General features: G+C 43.5%; 1 protein-coding gene across 1 annotated transcript in view; it reads right to left on the bottom strand.

Annotated features, from left to right (window-relative positions):
• ARHGAP30 (Rho GTPase activating protein 30) overlaps positions 1-17364 on the bottom strand; it is a 29886-nt gene extending 12522 nt beyond the window's left edge. Inside the window, exons 1-3 of the mRNA XM_007484955.3 lie at positions 16919-17364; positions 3952-4054; positions 3312-3456 (exon numbers count right to left, since the gene is read on the bottom strand). Coding sequence (XP_007485017.1) covers positions 3312-3456; positions 3952-4054; positions 16919-17015 — 345 coding nt within the window. The 5' untranslated portion in view covers positions 17016-17364. The remainder of the gene's footprint in view (positions 1-3311; positions 3457-3951; positions 4055-16918) is intronic.
• Positions 17365-17747: the final 383 nt, after the last annotated feature.

The following is a 17747-nucleotide window of genomic DNA, read 5'->3' on the forward strand; positions in this document are numbered from 1 at the left end:
GCAGGAAGACCAATCAATAGGTTATTGTAATAGTCCCGGTATTAAGTGATGACGGCTTGTACAAGGATTATTATAGTGTCAGAAGAGATGTTAGGAAGGTAGAAATAATAGGACTTGACAACTGATTTGGTTATGGGGGTGGTGGTGAGAGGGAGGACTCAAGAATGGCATCTTTCCCAATCTCTTTTTTTCTTTTTCTTTTTTTGCAGCAAAACCTTTAACTTATGTCTTAGAATGGATACTAAGTAGACATTCCAAGGCAGAAGAGTATTGTTGCAAGGGCTAGGCAATGGGAGTTACGTGACTTGCCCAGGGTCACAATGCTAAAAAAAAGTTTGAAGGCAGATTTGAACTCAGGACCTCCTGTCTCTAGGCCTGGCTCTCAATCCACTGAGCCACCCAGCTGCCCCCTCAATCCCTCTTAATTCTAGACCTTTCCCTTTGTTGATTATTTCTGATTTATCCTGTATTTTGTTTGTACATGGTTGTTTGCATGTTGTCTCCCCATTAGATTGGAAACTCCCTGAAGGTAAGGACTGTCCTTTGCTTTCCTTTGTATCCCCAGCACTTAGCAGAGAGCCTGGCACATGCTAAGTGCTTAATAAATGCATATTTACTGATTGACTGCTAGGCTATGAGTAACTTGGAGGATGAAGGTACCAACAGAAAGAGGGAAGTTAAGAGGGAGAGGCTGGGGAGAAAGATAATGAATCTGTTCTGGCTATTTTAAATTTAAGTTTTCTATGAGAAATCTAGTTCCAGATGTCTAAAAAGTAGTTAGAGATCAGCAGAGAGATCAAGGCAGATTAGATAGATTTGAAAATTGTTGGCATAGAGATGATAATTAAATCCGTGGGAACTGAGGAATGAAGTTGACCAAGTGAAGTAGTATCTTGAGAGAAGAAAAATGGGCCAAAAACAGTCTTAGGGGACTCCTATAGTTAGCAGATGCTTTGTGGATAAAAATCCTGTAAAGGAGACAGAAAGAAAATGGTCAGACAAGAAGAAGGAGGACCAGGAGAGAGGTGTCATGAAAACCCAGATAGAAGAAAATATTAAAAAGAATAGGGAGAGTGAACTTGTGAAAGGCTGTAGAGAGGTCAAGAAGGATGAGGATTGAGAAAAGGCCCTTAGATTTGATAATTAAGAGATAATCAGCAGCTCTGGAGAAAGTAGTCTCAGTTGAATGATGAAGTGGGAAGTCACACAAAACTCTTTGGTGGTTTTGTTAGGTAGAATCATTGAAATGGGTTGAGGATGGGGGCAGCTAGCTGGGTCAGTGGATTGAAAACCAGGCCCAGAGGTGGGAGGTCCTGAGTTCAAATTCAGTCTTAGATACTTCCTAGCTATGTGAGACCCTGGGGAGGTCACTTAACCCCCATTGTCTAGCCCTTACCATTCTTCTGCCTTGGAATTGATATGGAAGGAAGGAAGGAAAGAAGAAGAAGAAGAAAAGAAAGAAAGAAAAAGAAAGAAGTGGGTCGAGGAGACTCAGTGACAATTTAGAATTCATCTGGAGAAATAAAACCTTTTCTGACTCTGAATTAGATAGTTGAATGGATCAGAGGTCTATGTTGAGAACAGCAGAAAGCCAGCCAGAAGGAGAGACTTCATATTTACTTGAAAACTTCCATATGTTTTTGCTAAGTGCTGGTAGCCTTAGTCTAGAGAGGCCATGAGAACTTTAGCCCTTTCAGATCTGGAAACCACTCATATGAGCGGCAGCTCCCCGGCAGAGAGAAGCTAAGCAAACATCACAGCTAGAGACCAGTAGAAACAGTGGAGAGCCAAAATGCGATGTCCGCGGAATTTGACAGAAAGCAACATGACTAGAAAACAATGGAGGCTCTGCAGAATCAAAGTGGTAAATTGCCCAACTAAGCATGTATTCTGCCCACACATGTCACCATACAAGTGTCTTCCATACATTTGGTCATACATATTACATGCGTGTGCTATCATCCACTGGTGGTGTGGTAGCCAGTGGGAGAGCGTACCTCTGTGGGTGTGAGGGTATCTTTTCTTAATTTGTTATGCCATTTAATTAAATGTCTTTGCTTGAACCGAATCTGTAATTTCTAATTAATTTTATGAAAGTAAATAGATAGTTGGATGCTCTTCTGAGTTATGGTTTTGAGTAGACACTGATTCAGGCATTCCCACTATGTGCTTCAAACCAGGGGGACCTACTTATAAAGTGGTAGGGGGAAAGATGTCCTGGGCTCCACAAATATGTATGGTCTGTTGCCATGATCATTCTTAATTATACATTCCTCAAAATCCACCTTCCCTGGGCAGCTGGGTGGCTCAGGGGATTGAGAGCCAGGCCAAGAGACAGGAGGTCCTAGGTTCAAATCTGGCCTCAGACACTTCCTAGTTGTGTGACCCTAGATAAGTCACTTAACTCCCATTGCCTAGCCCTTACCTCTCTTCTGCCTTGGAACCAATGCACAGTATTGATGGAAGGTAAGGGTTAAAAAAAGCAACACCTTCCCAGTCTTATGCAAAGGCAAAAGGGAAAAAGTATGTTGGGGACAAGCAGAGAGGCAGAACAAATTGGATACATGTTTGACATTTGTTTCTATTCTTGTGGTTCAGTTGTTTTTCAGTTGTGTCTATCTCTTTGTGACCCATTTAAGGCTTTTTAAAATTTTTAAACCCGTACCTTCTATCTTGGAATCAATGCTATGTATTGGTTCCAAGGCAGAAGAGTGGTAAGGGCTAGGCAATGGGGGTTAAGTGACTTGCCCAGGATCACACAGCTAGGAAGTGTCAGAGGTCAGACTTAAACCCAGGACCTCCCATCTTTAGGCCTGTCTCTCAATCCACTGAGCCACCCAGCTGCCCCCTTCCCCCCATTTAAGGCTTTCTTGGCCAAGATACTAGAGTGGTTTGTCAATTCCTTCTCCAGCTTTATAGATGGGGAAACTGAGGCAAATAGCATTAAGTGATTTGCTCAGGGTCATTAAGTGTCTAAGGTCAGATTTGAATCCAGGTCCTTCCAACTCTAGATTTGATATTCTATCCACTGAATAGATAACTGTCCCTTATATTTCCCTTGTGGTACTATAATGAAAAGGTGTTACTCTAGTTTAGGTTAACTCCTAAAATCTATCCATGGACTCCTTATACTCCTGATTAAATCCCTCCTCAAGTCTCCTGGGCTCAGGTTGATGGGCGACCACATATCTCTGATGGCTTTTGGAGAAAGATTCTTCAAAAGTTGGTGGCTTTAGAAAGCACAGATGCCCAGCCTAAGCTCTCACAGCAGTTCCAATTTCTTTTCCACCTGGCCTCTCCCAGCCACTTACTGCAAACTTGTCGTAGAGCCGGTAGGTGAGCAGGGGGTCTGGCAGTTCTCGAAAATAGGCTTTGCAGAGGGAGGAGACACAGTGAATGTCCTGCAGGTAGATGTCCTTCCGAAGATCTGGCCGACGCTCTGCCTCAAACTCCTGCCTGTAGACATGGGGTGATAAATAAGCAGAGTGGGCAGAGTTCCAGGGAGATCAGGGAATGTTAATGGGGGTGATCTAGGAGGTGACACAATGCAGAGGAGGCAGAGTTGAAGTATGTCATGGATGAGTTGTCAGAAGTCACAACTTAGTTGACAGATTAACCTTGACCAAAGTACTTAAATTCTCCGAGCCTCAGTTTCCTTATCTGTTAAGTAGGGATGATAAACCCTACCTATGTCACAGGGTTATTTTGAAGATCAGATTATATTGTATATGTGAAAATGCTTTATTAGCAGATATAAGGACTTAGTAGTAGTAATAGCTGCCATATTTTTGGGGTTTCTGTGCATTTGGCCATAGCATTTTCTGGGAAATCTCAGACCCTCTCCTTTCGAGCCTATACAGTTATGTGCTCAGTACTTTCCTATGTTGGTCCTCTCTTTAACCTCCCTTTCTTCTCTTACTTGTAGTCTGGACTCTTTTCTGTTTGACTCACCGAAGTTTCTGAATGTTGGAAGAGACACCTGAGAGTCGATAGATCCCATCCACCACTCCGTGCTCCTCCACAAATTCTGCACAGCTCCGTAGAACCTGGGGTACTGGGAACATAGGAGGGTCAGAACAACTGAGGCAAGCGGAAGTACAGGAGGGAGATGTAAGTCAGAGAAACAGGATTTAGCTAGATCAGTAGAGATTACAGATCAGGTAAGAGAGGTGGGAGTCAGAAAGATGGTCAGAGAAACAGGATGTCAGACAGACTGGGAGGTTCAGAGGAGGGGACCAAGACATGGAATCTTAGAGAGATGAGGGGTTAGAGAGAAAAGTTAGAAATAGGAGCTATAGAGAGCAAAGAGACCATGAGATCAGAGTGATAGAAAATTAGATCTGAACTGGACACAAATCAGAGGTTAAAAGTCAAAAGTTGGATAGCACACACAGAAACATACACAGAAAGTTGGAGCACACACCTCTTCAAGTCCACTAGGATTTGGGCTAGAAAATACCTTCAAGATTACCTGGTTTATACTCCTTATTTTATACAAAAGGAAACCAAGGCTTAGAGAGTTTATAATACTTGCCCAAAGTCACATAGGTAGGGTAGAATTCAAACCCAAGTTTTCTGACTGTAATTTAGTCATCTCCTTCCTACATCATGCTGCTTCCCTATCCCTACTGATGAGAGATGAAGGATCAAGGAGTTCAGAGATATCAGAGAGACAGCATCAGAGATCTTGATCATGGAGATGAGTCAGAGAGAAAACCTGGTTGGAAATGTGGGGTTCAAATGTAGGGAAAAGGGGACAGAAAGACAAGGATTAAGAGAGATGAGACAATTTAGGTCAGAAAGAGTGAAGGGAGTCACAGAGAAAAGACAAGATTGAAAGAGGTCAGGCAGATGGTTGTCAAGAGATACTAGGGATCAGGAAGACTGGAGAGTTAACATCAGAATGATGAATGAGGGATGCTGAAGATTAGAAACAAAAAATGAATAAAATTCTTTAGTGGTGAAAGGGACTTTAACAGTCATCTGGTCTCACATTCTACCCAATGTAGTAATATATTCTCTTTTGCCAAGAAATAGACATAAATCTGCCATCTGACCCTTTTCAATGATGAGAAGCTCAGTATTTCAGATATAGTCCATTCTATTTTTTAAATAGTTCTAATTTCTGGAAAGTCTTAAATCTGCCTCCTATAACTTTTACCTGGCTCTATCTGCAGAAACCATACAGAGGAAACAATGTATGTTGTGTGATGACCCTAGCTGGGTGCCTCAATGGATTGAGAGCCAGGCCTAGAGACTCTAGAAGGTCCTAGGTTCAAATCTGACCTCAGATACTTCCCAGTTGTGTCACCCTGGGCAAGTCACTTAACCCCCATTGCCTAACCCTTACCATTCTCCTGCTTTGGAACCAATACACAGTATTTATTCTAAGAGGGAAGGTAAGGGTTTTAAAAAAATTAATGATGGTCCTAATTTAAGTCCTTGAAATCAACTATCATGTGCCTTGATTCTTCACACCTCTTCAAGTCCACTAGGATTTGGGCTAGAAAATACCTTCAAGATCACCTGGTTTATACTCCTTATTTTATACAAAAGGAAACCAAGGCTTAGAGAGTTTATAATACTTGCCCAAAGTCACATAGGTAGGGTAGAATTCAAACCCAAGTTTTCTGACTGTAATTTAGTCCTCTCCTTCCTACATCATGCTGCTTCCCTATCCCTACTGATGAGAGATGAAGGATCAAGGAGACAGAGGTTCAGAGATATAGTCAGTTCCTTTTAATTCAACAAAAGAAAAGAGGATCATTGAGGCATCTTTTTTTTTAAAAATGCAAGGAAGAAAATAGAGGGAAGTTTAGAAAGAAGCACAAATAGGACAACTTTGAAAGCTATAGGTTGAATTTATTATATACTTGAAAAACAAATAGCAAATAACCTGCAGTTTCATGTACAATTCTCTTTTTCTGGTCTACCATACAAATGAAAACACCCATTTTATTTGATGTTTGTTAAATTCAGAATAAAATTAAATCTTAAAAGTCAATTCAATTAAGCACCTATTTTGTTTTAGGCACTTTGCTGGATGCTTGAGATACCAAGACAAAAGGGAAATAGTGCCTCCCTTAAAGAAGTTTACATTCTGCTGGGGGGAAATAGTATACAGAGAAGTAAATAGAAATAAATTTCAAATAATTTTACAGGAAAGAAAAACAGGGTGGGGGGAGCAGCTGGGTAGCTCAGTGGATTGAGAGCCAGGCCTAGAAATGGGAGGTCCTAGGTTCAAATCTGACCTCAGACACTTCCCAGTTGTGTGACCCTGGGCAAGTCACTTGACCCCCATTGCCACTCTTCTTGCCACCCCCTTTCCACTCTTCTGCTTTGAAGCCAATATTGACTCCAAGATGGAAGGTAAGGGTTTTTTAAAAAAAAAAGGGAAGAAGAACAGAGAGATGGATCTGGGGACTCAGAAAAGGGAGAGAGACAAGGGAAACAAGGAATCAGGCAAAAAAAGGGTCGGAGTCAGAGAGGTTGATCAGAGAAATAGAGTCAGAGAAAAGGCAATAAAGGTGCCTAAGGTCACAGGAGCCAGAAATGGAAAAGACTTCAAAATAAATTCCCTCCACTTTATGGACTAGTTAAGAAAGGCAGAGAGAGGTTAAGTGGTTCCCATTACTTCTGTCATCCACAGGGATATCACCCCTTATAATGAATTCACCATCATCCCAAACTGCTCTACCTCCATGATTTTGAACTGAAATTCATCTCTCTGGTTACAGTCTCCTATCCTTCTACATCTCCTTTTGCCTCATTCCCTTAAAACCTCTTCAATTCTAATCATGAATGACTCTGTTTCTGCCTGTTCTTCTAGCCATCACTTTCTCCAATTCATAGCCTATGGTTAGCCTATTCCCCCAACCTTTGTCCTTTCCTCCCTTCATGTCTATTCTTGTACATGTTGTCCTCCCCATTAGACTTGGGAGTCCAGGAGAACAAAGACTGGTTTGTTTCTTTTTTTGACCTTTGCATCCCCAGCTCTTATCACAGTGCCTGGCACATAACAGGTGCTAAATAAATGTTTGTGGACTGATCGACTCTTTTAGTTGCTGAATGGTGCTGTAGCAAGTCTTGAAACTATATCAATGAGATACATTAGAAATCTCATGCTGTTCAGTGTTAACTGGATCCTCACCGCTAAGTAACAATCCTTCTATTTATTTTTATTTGACTTTCATGCTCCCTACAAACACCATCCCTGTATTCCACTTTCCTCTTTAGCCCCCAACACCAACCCAATCCTCAACACTATCAGAGGATGTTGTTTGCTGCTTTACTATGAAAGTTGTGGCCATTCATTATAAACTCCTTCATCTGTTCTATACCATATCTCACAACCTATTAAAGCTTTATTCCTTCTCCTTTACTTCAGCCTCAGGAGATAGATGGCATTTTTATCTTCCAAAGTTGGAGCCTCTATTTCTGGCCTTGATTCCATCTTTTCCCTTCCTATTCTCTTTCATTCCCTCACATCCTTTCATTTTCAGTTTCTTCCTATCTACTGCTCTTTTTTTAAAAAATTACTGCTTACACACAGGTTCAGTTCTTCCCTAATCTTAAACACAAACAAACAAAAGCAAAACCAAAAAACCCTTCATCCTATCTGGGTTTTTATAACATGCCTCAGATGATTTTTGTATCTAGCTGCTCCTTCTCATATCTCACCCAGCCCCACCTCCTAACCTTAGATCTACCCCTGGGCTCTTCTGTTGGTCCTCCTCTTTTATCTCCTTATATCCTCTCTGAGTTTATCTCATTAGCTCCCAGAGTTCAATTAATATCTCTACACTGATCATTCTCAGATCTATATATTTATATATCCTGCCCCAGCCTTAGTTTTGAGCCCTAGTTCTGAATCATGAACTTCCTCTGAGACATTTTCCACTGGGCGTCCCATAAACATCTCAAATTTAACAATTTCAAAATAGACTCATTAATTTTCCTACAAATTTCACCTCTCTGTCTAATCTCTCTTTTCATTTGCCCCATTTCCTAACATTGGGGCTATCTTTTCCTTTTCTCTCTCCCTCATCCCACCATTCCAATCAACTGCGATTCTGATCCATTCTGCTCTATACAAAATCTCATCTTCGCTTCACCAACAACATGGTTACTACTTAGTCCAGACTGTCATCACCTCTCACCCAGATTATTGGGGTAACTTCCTGTTCAGGTCTCCTCCTTCACAGCTTTCCCCCACATAACTACCAAAGTGATATTTCTAAACAATAAGTATCACCATGGCAAGACCTTTTCCCTTGGCCATGCTCCAGTGGCTTCCTCTTGCCTCTGGGACAGGGGTCAGCAAACTAGGGCCATACCCAGGACCCTTGCCTTTTTTGTACAGTCTATAACCTATGAATGAATTGTTTTTACGTTTGCAAATGCAGGATCACAAATATGTACAACTGACAAATGTAAGAACAATTCTTAGCTTGCAAAAACAGGTGGCAGGATATAGTTTTCTGACCCCTGCTCTACAACAAAGTACAAGCCCCTCTGTCTGACATTCAAAACTTTTCACAATCTGATTCTAACTTTTCTCTGACACTTTCTCTGTGTCCTTGGGAAAGTCAATTAGCCTCATTGGGCCTCAGTTTCCTCATCTGTAAAATGAAAGAGTTGTACTAAATGACTTCTGAGGTACCTTCCATTTCTAGGCATATGATAATAATGTTCCTAAGATACCTTCCCAGGCTAACTACCTACACTCACTTGCTCTATGTTTCGGTCAAATTACCCTGCTTGCTGTTCCATATAGAAAAGATTCCATTTCTCATCTCTCTGCCTTTATATAGAATGAAACCCATACCCAGAATACATGCCTTTCTTTCTTCTTTTTCTTTTTTTTTAAATAAAACCCCTTATCTTCCATCTTAGAATCAATACTTGGTATTTGTTCTAAGGCAGAAGATCAGTCAGAGTGAGGTAATGGGGACTTGCCCAGAGTCATACAGCTAGGAAGTGTCTGAGGTCACATTTGAACACAGATCTTCTTGTCTTTAGGCCTGGCTTTCAATCCACTAAACTACCTAGTTACTCTCATTCCCTGAAATCTAGAAACTCCAAATTTGTAGCCTAGTAATATCTGATGAACCCCAAGTTTTATTTCTTTATACATTTATTTATTTATTTTTAGGCAGTCCACAAACATTTATTAACAACAGTTTTTGGGGTAGCCAGGTGTCAACATGGAATCTAGAAACCCCAAGCTTGTAGACTAGTAAGATCTGATGAACCCCAAATTTTAGGACTAGTTTGTAAATTGGAGACCCCAAAGCTTGTACTTGTTCCTTGGGTCTCCAATTTACAAACTAGTCCTAAAACTTGGAGTTCATCAGATCTTACTAGTCTACAAACTTGGGGTTTCTAGATTCCATGTTGACACAGGTTAGTACAGTGAAGAAAGCTCCAGGCCTGAAATTGGAAGGACCTAGAACCCCAAGTTTTAGGACTGGCTAATAAACCATAGACTCCAAAGGTTGTATTTGTTCCTTGTTCCTGTGAGAATCTACCCTGAAGGGAATCTCAGATTAGCAGTTTCAGATTGAATAATGGACCCTAAAGCAAATGACAATCCCAGTTAGATGGGGCTAAGCAAATACTGAATCATCTTTTTCTTAGGTAGTCTTCCCCATTGTATCAGAGACACTTTCCCAAGACGACCCACACCTGGGCAGAGACCATCCTTTTAGTATCCATTGTAGGTAGCCCCTTCCCTTACACTCTAGCCTCTGGCTAGTTTGTATCCCTTCAGTACAGTTTGAACACTCCCATTTCCTTGTAACCCTGGTAATGTCAATCAATCGCATTTCCCTGTCCCTCGGTGTCCCAAAAGGTATATAAATCCCCCAAATTCTCTTGTTCCTGGGAGTTGTCAGTCTAGCGTGATTTGCTGTCCCCAAGATCAGTGTCCAGAGCAACCAGAGTTTCTTTCAATCCTCAGAACTCTGTGTGGAGGCCGAATATGGCACGGAACCCCATTTCTTAATTAAAGAGGGGCTTTTCTGCCTATTTAATAGTTCCCGTGGTTTTTCCAGTTTTCATTCCTTACTTTAATAGCCTCTTAGCACCTATAGCTCCCTTCAAGGTCTAGTTCAATTTCCACAAGACAATTCCCGGTTCCGGGCCAACTTCTAGAGCCATTCCCTAATTTATTTTGTATCTATTTTAGAGTTACTTCTATGTATGTATTGTTTCTCCTCCTTGAATGAAAGTTCCTTAAAGGAAAAGATTGTTTCTTTTTCTTTTTGGTCTTTGTTTCCTTAGAGCTTAGCATACAGTAAGTGATTAATAGATGTTTGTTAGTTAATTACTTGGTCCCTTCAGCCTATCATCTTTAGCTCTTTCATTCTGCTGATAAAAGCTCCTGAAGAGTTGTAAACGTTGATTCCTCTACTTCCACGGACTAGAATATCTTACTTTTGGATTAATTTTTCAATTAAAAGGCATTATGTTCTTTTCCTCACACACCCAATTACTCCTGTAACCTGGTGCTCAAGTTCTTTCTTTATTTGGGGAAAGTCATTACTGAGGGCTCCACTCCTGCTAGGGGCAGATTTGGGGAGAGCTTGGGAGAGGAGACCTCCTGCTTCTTCTGGTTTCTAGCTTTCAGTGAGAGTCCCAGAGCTCTCTTGGGAAATTCCCTGAAGTCTCCAACGGAGTAAGCAGGGGCTGGGATGGGTACAAGGTGCTGCTGGTTCCTCTACGTACTGATTTTTTCCTGCCGTCTTTCTCTCCTACCAGGGGCCCTCTCTTTGCAGAGAAGTCTGGGAGCTGGTTTATTCTCTCTCAAAACTGGAAACCAGAAGAGCTAGGAGCTCTCCCCTCTCAAGTTCTTAGCACATCCATTCCTCCCTCACCGGGTGAGGGAGCATTCTTTCTGCCACGAGTCCACATGGAATCTAGGAATCCCAAACTTGTGGCTCCCAAAGCTTGTCCTTGTTTCTTTTTCCCATGGGAATCTACCCTGAGGGTCCCCCATTCTGTCTGAAACTGCTAGCCTGGGATTCCCTTCAGGGTAGATTCCCATGGGAAAAGGGAACAAGGACAAGCTTTGGGGTCTCCAACCTATAAGCTAGTCCTGAAACTTGGGGTTCATCAGACCCCACTAGGCCACAAGTTTGGGATTCCTAGATTCCATGTTGACACACTCATTCTTTCCACCAGTAAGGGAAATATTATGCAAAGGGACTCGAATCTTCTATACCTTAAAATCTGGCTTCCAACATTACACTTCTACTGCTCTCAAAGGTTACCAATGATCTTTTTATTGCTAAGTCCAATAGACTTTTCATAGTGCTCATCTTCCTTGGCTTTTGTGTAGCTTTTGACTTGCTAACTACCCATTTCCTCTGTCAACATGGAATTTAGGAATCCCAAACTTGTTACCTAGTGAGATCTGATGAACCCCAATTTTCAGGACTAGCTTGTAGATTGGAGACCCCAAAGCTTGTACTTGTTCCCTTTTGAAAAGGGTTCATCAGATCTCCTAGGTAACAAGTTTGAGATTCCTAAATTCCATGTTGACACCTCCTCCCTAAGTGTCTGTGCCACCCCCCTCAGCACAGTGCCAGGCACATATGGGGCCCTTAATACATGCCCAATATGGGGACAGCTGGGTGACTCAGTGGATTGAGAGCCAGGCCCAGAGATGGGAGGTCCTATATTCAAATCTGGCCTCAGATACTTCCTATCTGTGTGACCCTGGGCAAGTCACTTGACCCCCATTGCCTAGCCCTCACCACTCTTCTGCCTTAGAACCAGTACCCAGTATTGATTCTACCTAGTATTGATTCTAAGACAGAAGGTAAGGGTTAAAAAAAAAATGCTGATAGCCTTCCTTCCTGATTGCTTCTTCTGAATTAGTTTTCTCTGCTGATTCATCCTCTTCCTCCCACCTCTTCCATTTATTTCATACCCCTTAAATGTCTCCCAAAATTTGGTCTTTGACCCTCTTTTCTCTACACATATTGCCTCCCCAGCTTCAATTATCACTTTATTTTGTTAACTTTAATTTTAAAAATTTTAACCCCTTACCTTCCACCTTAGAATCAATACTGTGTACTGGCTCCAAGGCAGAAGAGTGGTAAGGGCTAGGCAATGGAGGTTAAGTGACTTGCCCAGGGTTACACAACCAGGAAATTTCTGAGGTCTCAGATTTGAACCTAGAACCTCCTAGAGTCTCTAGGCCTGGCTCTCAACCCACTGAGCTACCTAGCTGCCTCCTCAATTATCACTTTAAATACATGTAGGTCAAATCATGGTTCTGTTATTTGCGTCGATGTGACCTTTGGAAATTTCCTTCACATCTCCAAGTCTCAGTTCCTCCTCTTTAAAATGAAATGTGTTGGACTAAGTTATCTCTAAGGACCTTTCCAGCTCTGAATCCTGAAATCTCTTAGAAGCATTCTCTATGCTCACTTCCAGATCTCATCCACTCCAATAGGTTCAATGATCACCTCTATGCTAAAGACACTAACTTCTATACATCTCAAAGCTTAATTATGTATCTCTCTTGTCCTCCAGCTCTTCATGTTCATGCCTAATGAACATCTCCAACTGGATGTCCAATAGGCATTGCAAACTCAACCCATTCAAAACAGAACTCATCATCTCTCTTCTTTCCGGGTCGGTCTTTCCCTGTCCCTTTCCCTATTTCAACACCACCTTCCTCCTGGGTGTGCAGGTTGGAATCTCAGTCACCCTTGACTCTTCCTTCTTGTTTAGATTCACTCCTACAAGTGCCACTGACTCAGCTACCACCTCACATCTGTCCTCACGTCTGTTTCCTGCTCTCTACTCACACAGCCACTGCTCTAATTCATCCTCATCACTATTCTCACGTAGTGAAGCCTAATTGATTTCCATACCCTAAGGTCTCTCTTTTCAAAAGCTTTCCTTGGTTCTGTAGCCCAGCCCTCCATAGTTTAGCCCTAAGGCGGTTAGGTGGCACATTGGACAGAATTCTGGTCCTGAAGTTGAAAGATAAGTTCAGACTTGAACTTCCTGAGTTCAAATCTGATCTCACACATTTACTATCTGTGTGACCCTGGGCAAGGCACTTAATAACTCTGTTTGCCTCAGTTCCTCTTTTGTAGAAAAAAAAAGCTGAGAAAGAAAATGTCAAAGAACTCCAGTACTTTTGCCAAGAAAACCCAAAATGGGGTCATGAAGAAAAATGGGGACACAAATGAAAAATGATTGAATAACAGTTTAGCCCCAGGCCTTCCTTCTAGCTTTATTTCATATTTCTTCCCTTCATGGATCATACATTCTAGCTAGAATGGTCTGTTAGCAGTTCTCCAACCTTGACATTCTGTCACCTCTATCATTTACATAGGTGCCCATGTCTGGAATGTACACCCTCACCTCCACCTCCCAGAGCCTTCTCTTTAATTAAAGATCTATTGAGGGAAGCAGCTGGGTAGCTCAATGGATTGAGAGTCAGGCCTAAAGATGGGAGGTCCTGGATTCAGATCTGGCCTCAGACACTACCCAGCTGCATGACCCTGGACAAGTTACTTAATCTTTATTTCCTAGCCCTTACCACTCTCCTGCCTTGGAACCCATACACAATTTTGATTCCAAGACAGAAGGTAACGGCTTTTTTAAAAAAGGATCTATTTGGGTCACACTTTCTCCATGATCCTGTCTCATCCATGATTCCCTTCAAGTGAAATGTCATCTGTCTTCTCAAATATTCTCACAGTATATTTTCTTGAAGTCTCCTTTGCTCCTAATCCTCCCTGCTGTTATACTTCTCTGAATAGATGTTGGATTCTTGCCCCTTGCTCCCTTCAAATTCAATGAAACTTAGATTTCCTTCAAGCAATTTGTATTCCTATCACCTAGCACAATCCCTTGTGGATAATATGGACATAATAAATGTTTGGTGGATAGAATTGGGGCAACTTGGCCAAAGTCACCCAGAATTAGCCAAGAGATATTGTAGAGATGGGAGATCAAAGAGACAGATAGTAAAGACCCCCCGCATCAGTGAAATACAGTCGAGAAGATGGTTCAGATATAGCGGATGAGAGATTAAAGAAATGGGCAGTGGGGTTGGAGATTCCAGAGTGGGAAGCGCAGATCTGGTATCTTGAAAGATGTATGGCTAAGAAAGAAAGAGCCAAGAGGAAACAAAGACACCCATGTAAAGTAGCAAAGAGAAAAAGGTAAATTAAGGCAGGGAGGGGAAGGTCAGAGAACACAACTCAAGAACTTGATGTCTAGACATTTTTCTGTCACAATCTCCTTTCCTCCAGGGCCAAACCGTCCTCACCTGCTTTTTCTTTTTTTTGGGGGGGGGGTCTGAAGAGGTGGCAAGAAAGGAAAAGAAAAAAGTTCAAAGGGGCTATAAAAACTAAGCCTTGGTCACAGAATACTTAAATCCCAGAATCTCAGCTTTGAGAGTGACTTCAGAAGTCATCTGTTCTAACCCAAACATACCAGAATGGGAAATCCTCTCTGCAACATAATTTGTAAGTAAGTAGCCATCTAATCTCTGCTTAAAGGTTGCCTGTAACAGAAAACTCACTACCTCCCAACTCACTACTGACCCATTTTATTTTTTTTAACTCTTAGCTTCTATATTAGAAACAAAAATAAGTATCTGTCCCAAGGCAGAAGAGTGGTAAAAGCTAGGCAATTGGAGTTAAATGACTTGCCCAGGGTCACACAGTTAGGAAGTGTCTGAGGTCACATTGGAACCCAAGACCTCCCATCTCAAGGCCTGACTCCCTATCCATTGAGCCACCTAGCTGTCCCCCTGATCCCCCCATTTTAGTTTTTGATAGCTCTGTTAGGAAGTTTCCTTTCTCTTTCTCAGCCTTCAGGGCCCAAGCAGAACAAGCCTAATCCTTCTTCTATACATAGACTTTCAATTGCACAAATAGGCAGTTGAAACTCTGAGAAGTATTCTTCAGGTTCAACATTTCCAGTTTTTTTCAACAGATAATAACAGCTGGCACAAGTATATCTCTTTAAAGCTTGCAAAGTACTTTTGAAATATTATCTCAATCCTCACAATATTCCTTTAAGGAAAATACAAGTATTACTATCCCATTTTATAGATGAGGAAACTGAGATTTAGAGGGATTAAGTGGCTTGTCCATATCACACAGTGAGTATCATCAAGAGGCTTCTAGGAACTGGATTTGAATCTGGGTGTTCTTGAGTCTGAGTCCTTCATTCTCTCTACGACACTGTTAAAACAGCATGATCTCCAAGCCCATTTTTGTTTGAGTTGCCCTTCTCTGAAAGCATTCCAGAGTCTTTCCTAAAACGTTAATATAATACTCCAGGTATGATCTGACCTAGTCGGTGTACAGAATAGCCTTTGCCTCCCTCAGCCTGGACACTAGATCTCTCCCAATAGACCCTGAGAAGGCTTTCACTTTTTTGACTGCTACCTAATACTGCTTAATACTTAATACTGAATTCGCAGTCCACTAAGACCCCCAGATTGTTTACATGAATGTTTACAGTCTCGCTGTTGCTAACAGATCTGGAGTTCAGAGTCTTCCCTGGATCCTGCCCAGTGTCTACTTCCCTTCCCCATTCCTCTCCAAGGAAACCCCAGACATTCTGGCAACCACAGAAGGGTTCACGCTAGTGAGAGGAGAAGCAGGTACCAACCTCAGAAAATAGAGAGAAGATCAAACAGTTGAGGAAGATGGCCACAACAAGAATGGGAAAGCGGACCCCAATTCTGGGGCTTTTTTTTTTTACTCTTGGTCATAAATAATTAATACACAAATGAAATCTCAATAGTGATGACTCTGGCATAGGGTTGTTAAAGTGTAATCACAAACCAATTCAGGAAGGAACATCTACCTAGAGATTCAAAATTTGGGGTCTATCCTCTTGGGATGGAAGGCTCCCCTCTAGGGGAGGAGAAAAGGGGAACAAGGTAGTTTGGGAACTAGAGGTAGGAGAGCTGGGGCCCGGAAATGAGCTGGGAACCCCCCCCCCACTACAGCCACCAACCACCGCCCCTTTGCAAGCAGTCACAGGGGATTGAGGGGAAGAAGAGGAAATGACAGATTGGGGGGTAGGAATACAACTGTGCCCCTTTCTGCGTGGATCCCCAAGTGTGTTGGGCAGGAGAGAAGTTAGCTGGGCAGCCAGGATGCCCTGGTCTAGTTCTAGATGATGGGCTATCTGCTGGGTCTCATTTTAAGCCTACCAAGAAGCTGAGATGGGATAGAGGTAGGTGGGGATGGGTGTAGAATTTACATTAGTCCTAGCCATGTAGGCCTCCAATGCCCACCTGCAATTCTTCTCTGTAGTACCACCTCATGATAACTGGGGCCCCTTCTTATCTTCCCTTTGGGGGGCCCCATACCCATTTACACACTGAGAACTGAAGGGTCTAGCAAGGAGGACTTTTATCTCCCTGGTCCCCCAAGGTAAGCCCTGTGTAAAGGGTCAACCCTCCTATTTCTGTGGCTTCTTAGTCCAGATCTCTTACAACTCACGTTTCTCCGGCCACCATAATCTGGCCTCTTTTCAGCCTTCCTTGGAATTCATCCCCTCAACCCTAATGTATCTCCTGTCCTGGTACACCTCCTCTCCCTTCTTGGCTTCTCTTATCCCTCTCTTTCTGCTTTCCCCTAAGCCTCTCTTCTTCCCTCAGCAACTTGCCTCTTCAGCCTCCCTTCCTACAGCCTCCTTTGTTCTCTGGGCCTCCTTGAATCCTTAACATCCGAGGCTAGAGAGGGACACGGTGTGTGTCCCGCACCCTGACTCACTCAAATTTCCTGCTCTGGTCACTCAGTGCAGCCCAAGAGGACCCAGGACCCTCTCCAGATTCCTGATTAGCGCTGGGCACCTCTGCCCGGAGCTCCCTGCCCACCGTGCCCGTCAGGCCCGCCATGCCCACCATGCCCAAAGCCCTTACCCTCCTGGCCCGAGTGCTGTAGATGCTCCAGAAGGTCACACCCAAACACCCGCTCCTTCGATCCGCCCTTCTTCTTCCCCCTCTGCCGAGACTTCATGGCCGGAGCTGAGGGCTCCCCGACTCCCCTCCCGAGATGCTCACCTTACACCTCCCCCATGGGACCCTGACCCCCGTTCCAGCCACCCCTGCCCCACAGGTCCCTCTTCAGCTGTTCCAGGGGCTGGCCTGGGCAGGGGGGCCGGGCCTGGGCCGAGCTCCTCTTGCCTCTCGGGCCCCTGGCCTCACGGAAGTGGCTGTGGAGGAGGAAGCTGACGGGGCCCTAATGAGAAGTGTCGTCTCGTGGCTGGGCCTGGTGCTCACCCTTCTCGCCCCACTCAGCCCTTGGGTGGGGGTGGGGGCTGGGGAGCAGGAAGCTGTGCAGCTCCCCAAACCCACTTCCTGTTCGAGCATCACTTGCAACCACAGGGTCTGGGGTGGGGCAGCCGGAGGTAGGGGGTGGGGCAGGGACCAATGGGCACATCCTCAAATCATAGAATCAAAGCATGTGAGAGCTGGAAAGCATCCTAGGCATCCCCTCGTCCAACCCCCTCATTTTACAGAAGGGGAAAAGGACTTGCCCAAAGTCACAGAGCGAAGCTCACTGAGGAGGAAGATACAAGAAGCCTGGTCTCTGGTGGCACACTGACCAAGGGCTCTCAGGAGAGGAGGAGGCCCCCAGGTTACCAATGGAGGCCCCAGAAGACCTGGGACCCACGACGGGCCTCGATGCCTTAGCTGAGAAACTCTAGGAAAAGACCCACTTTCTTCCCCCGAGGCAGGGTCAGAGGTC

Source organism: Monodelphis domestica, chromosome 2 (genome assembly GCF_027887165.1).
Source record: "Monodelphis domestica isolate mMonDom1 chromosome 2, mMonDom1.pri, whole genome shotgun sequence".
Lineage (NCBI taxonomy): Eukaryota > Metazoa > Chordata > Mammalia > Didelphimorphia > Didelphidae > Monodelphis > Monodelphis domestica.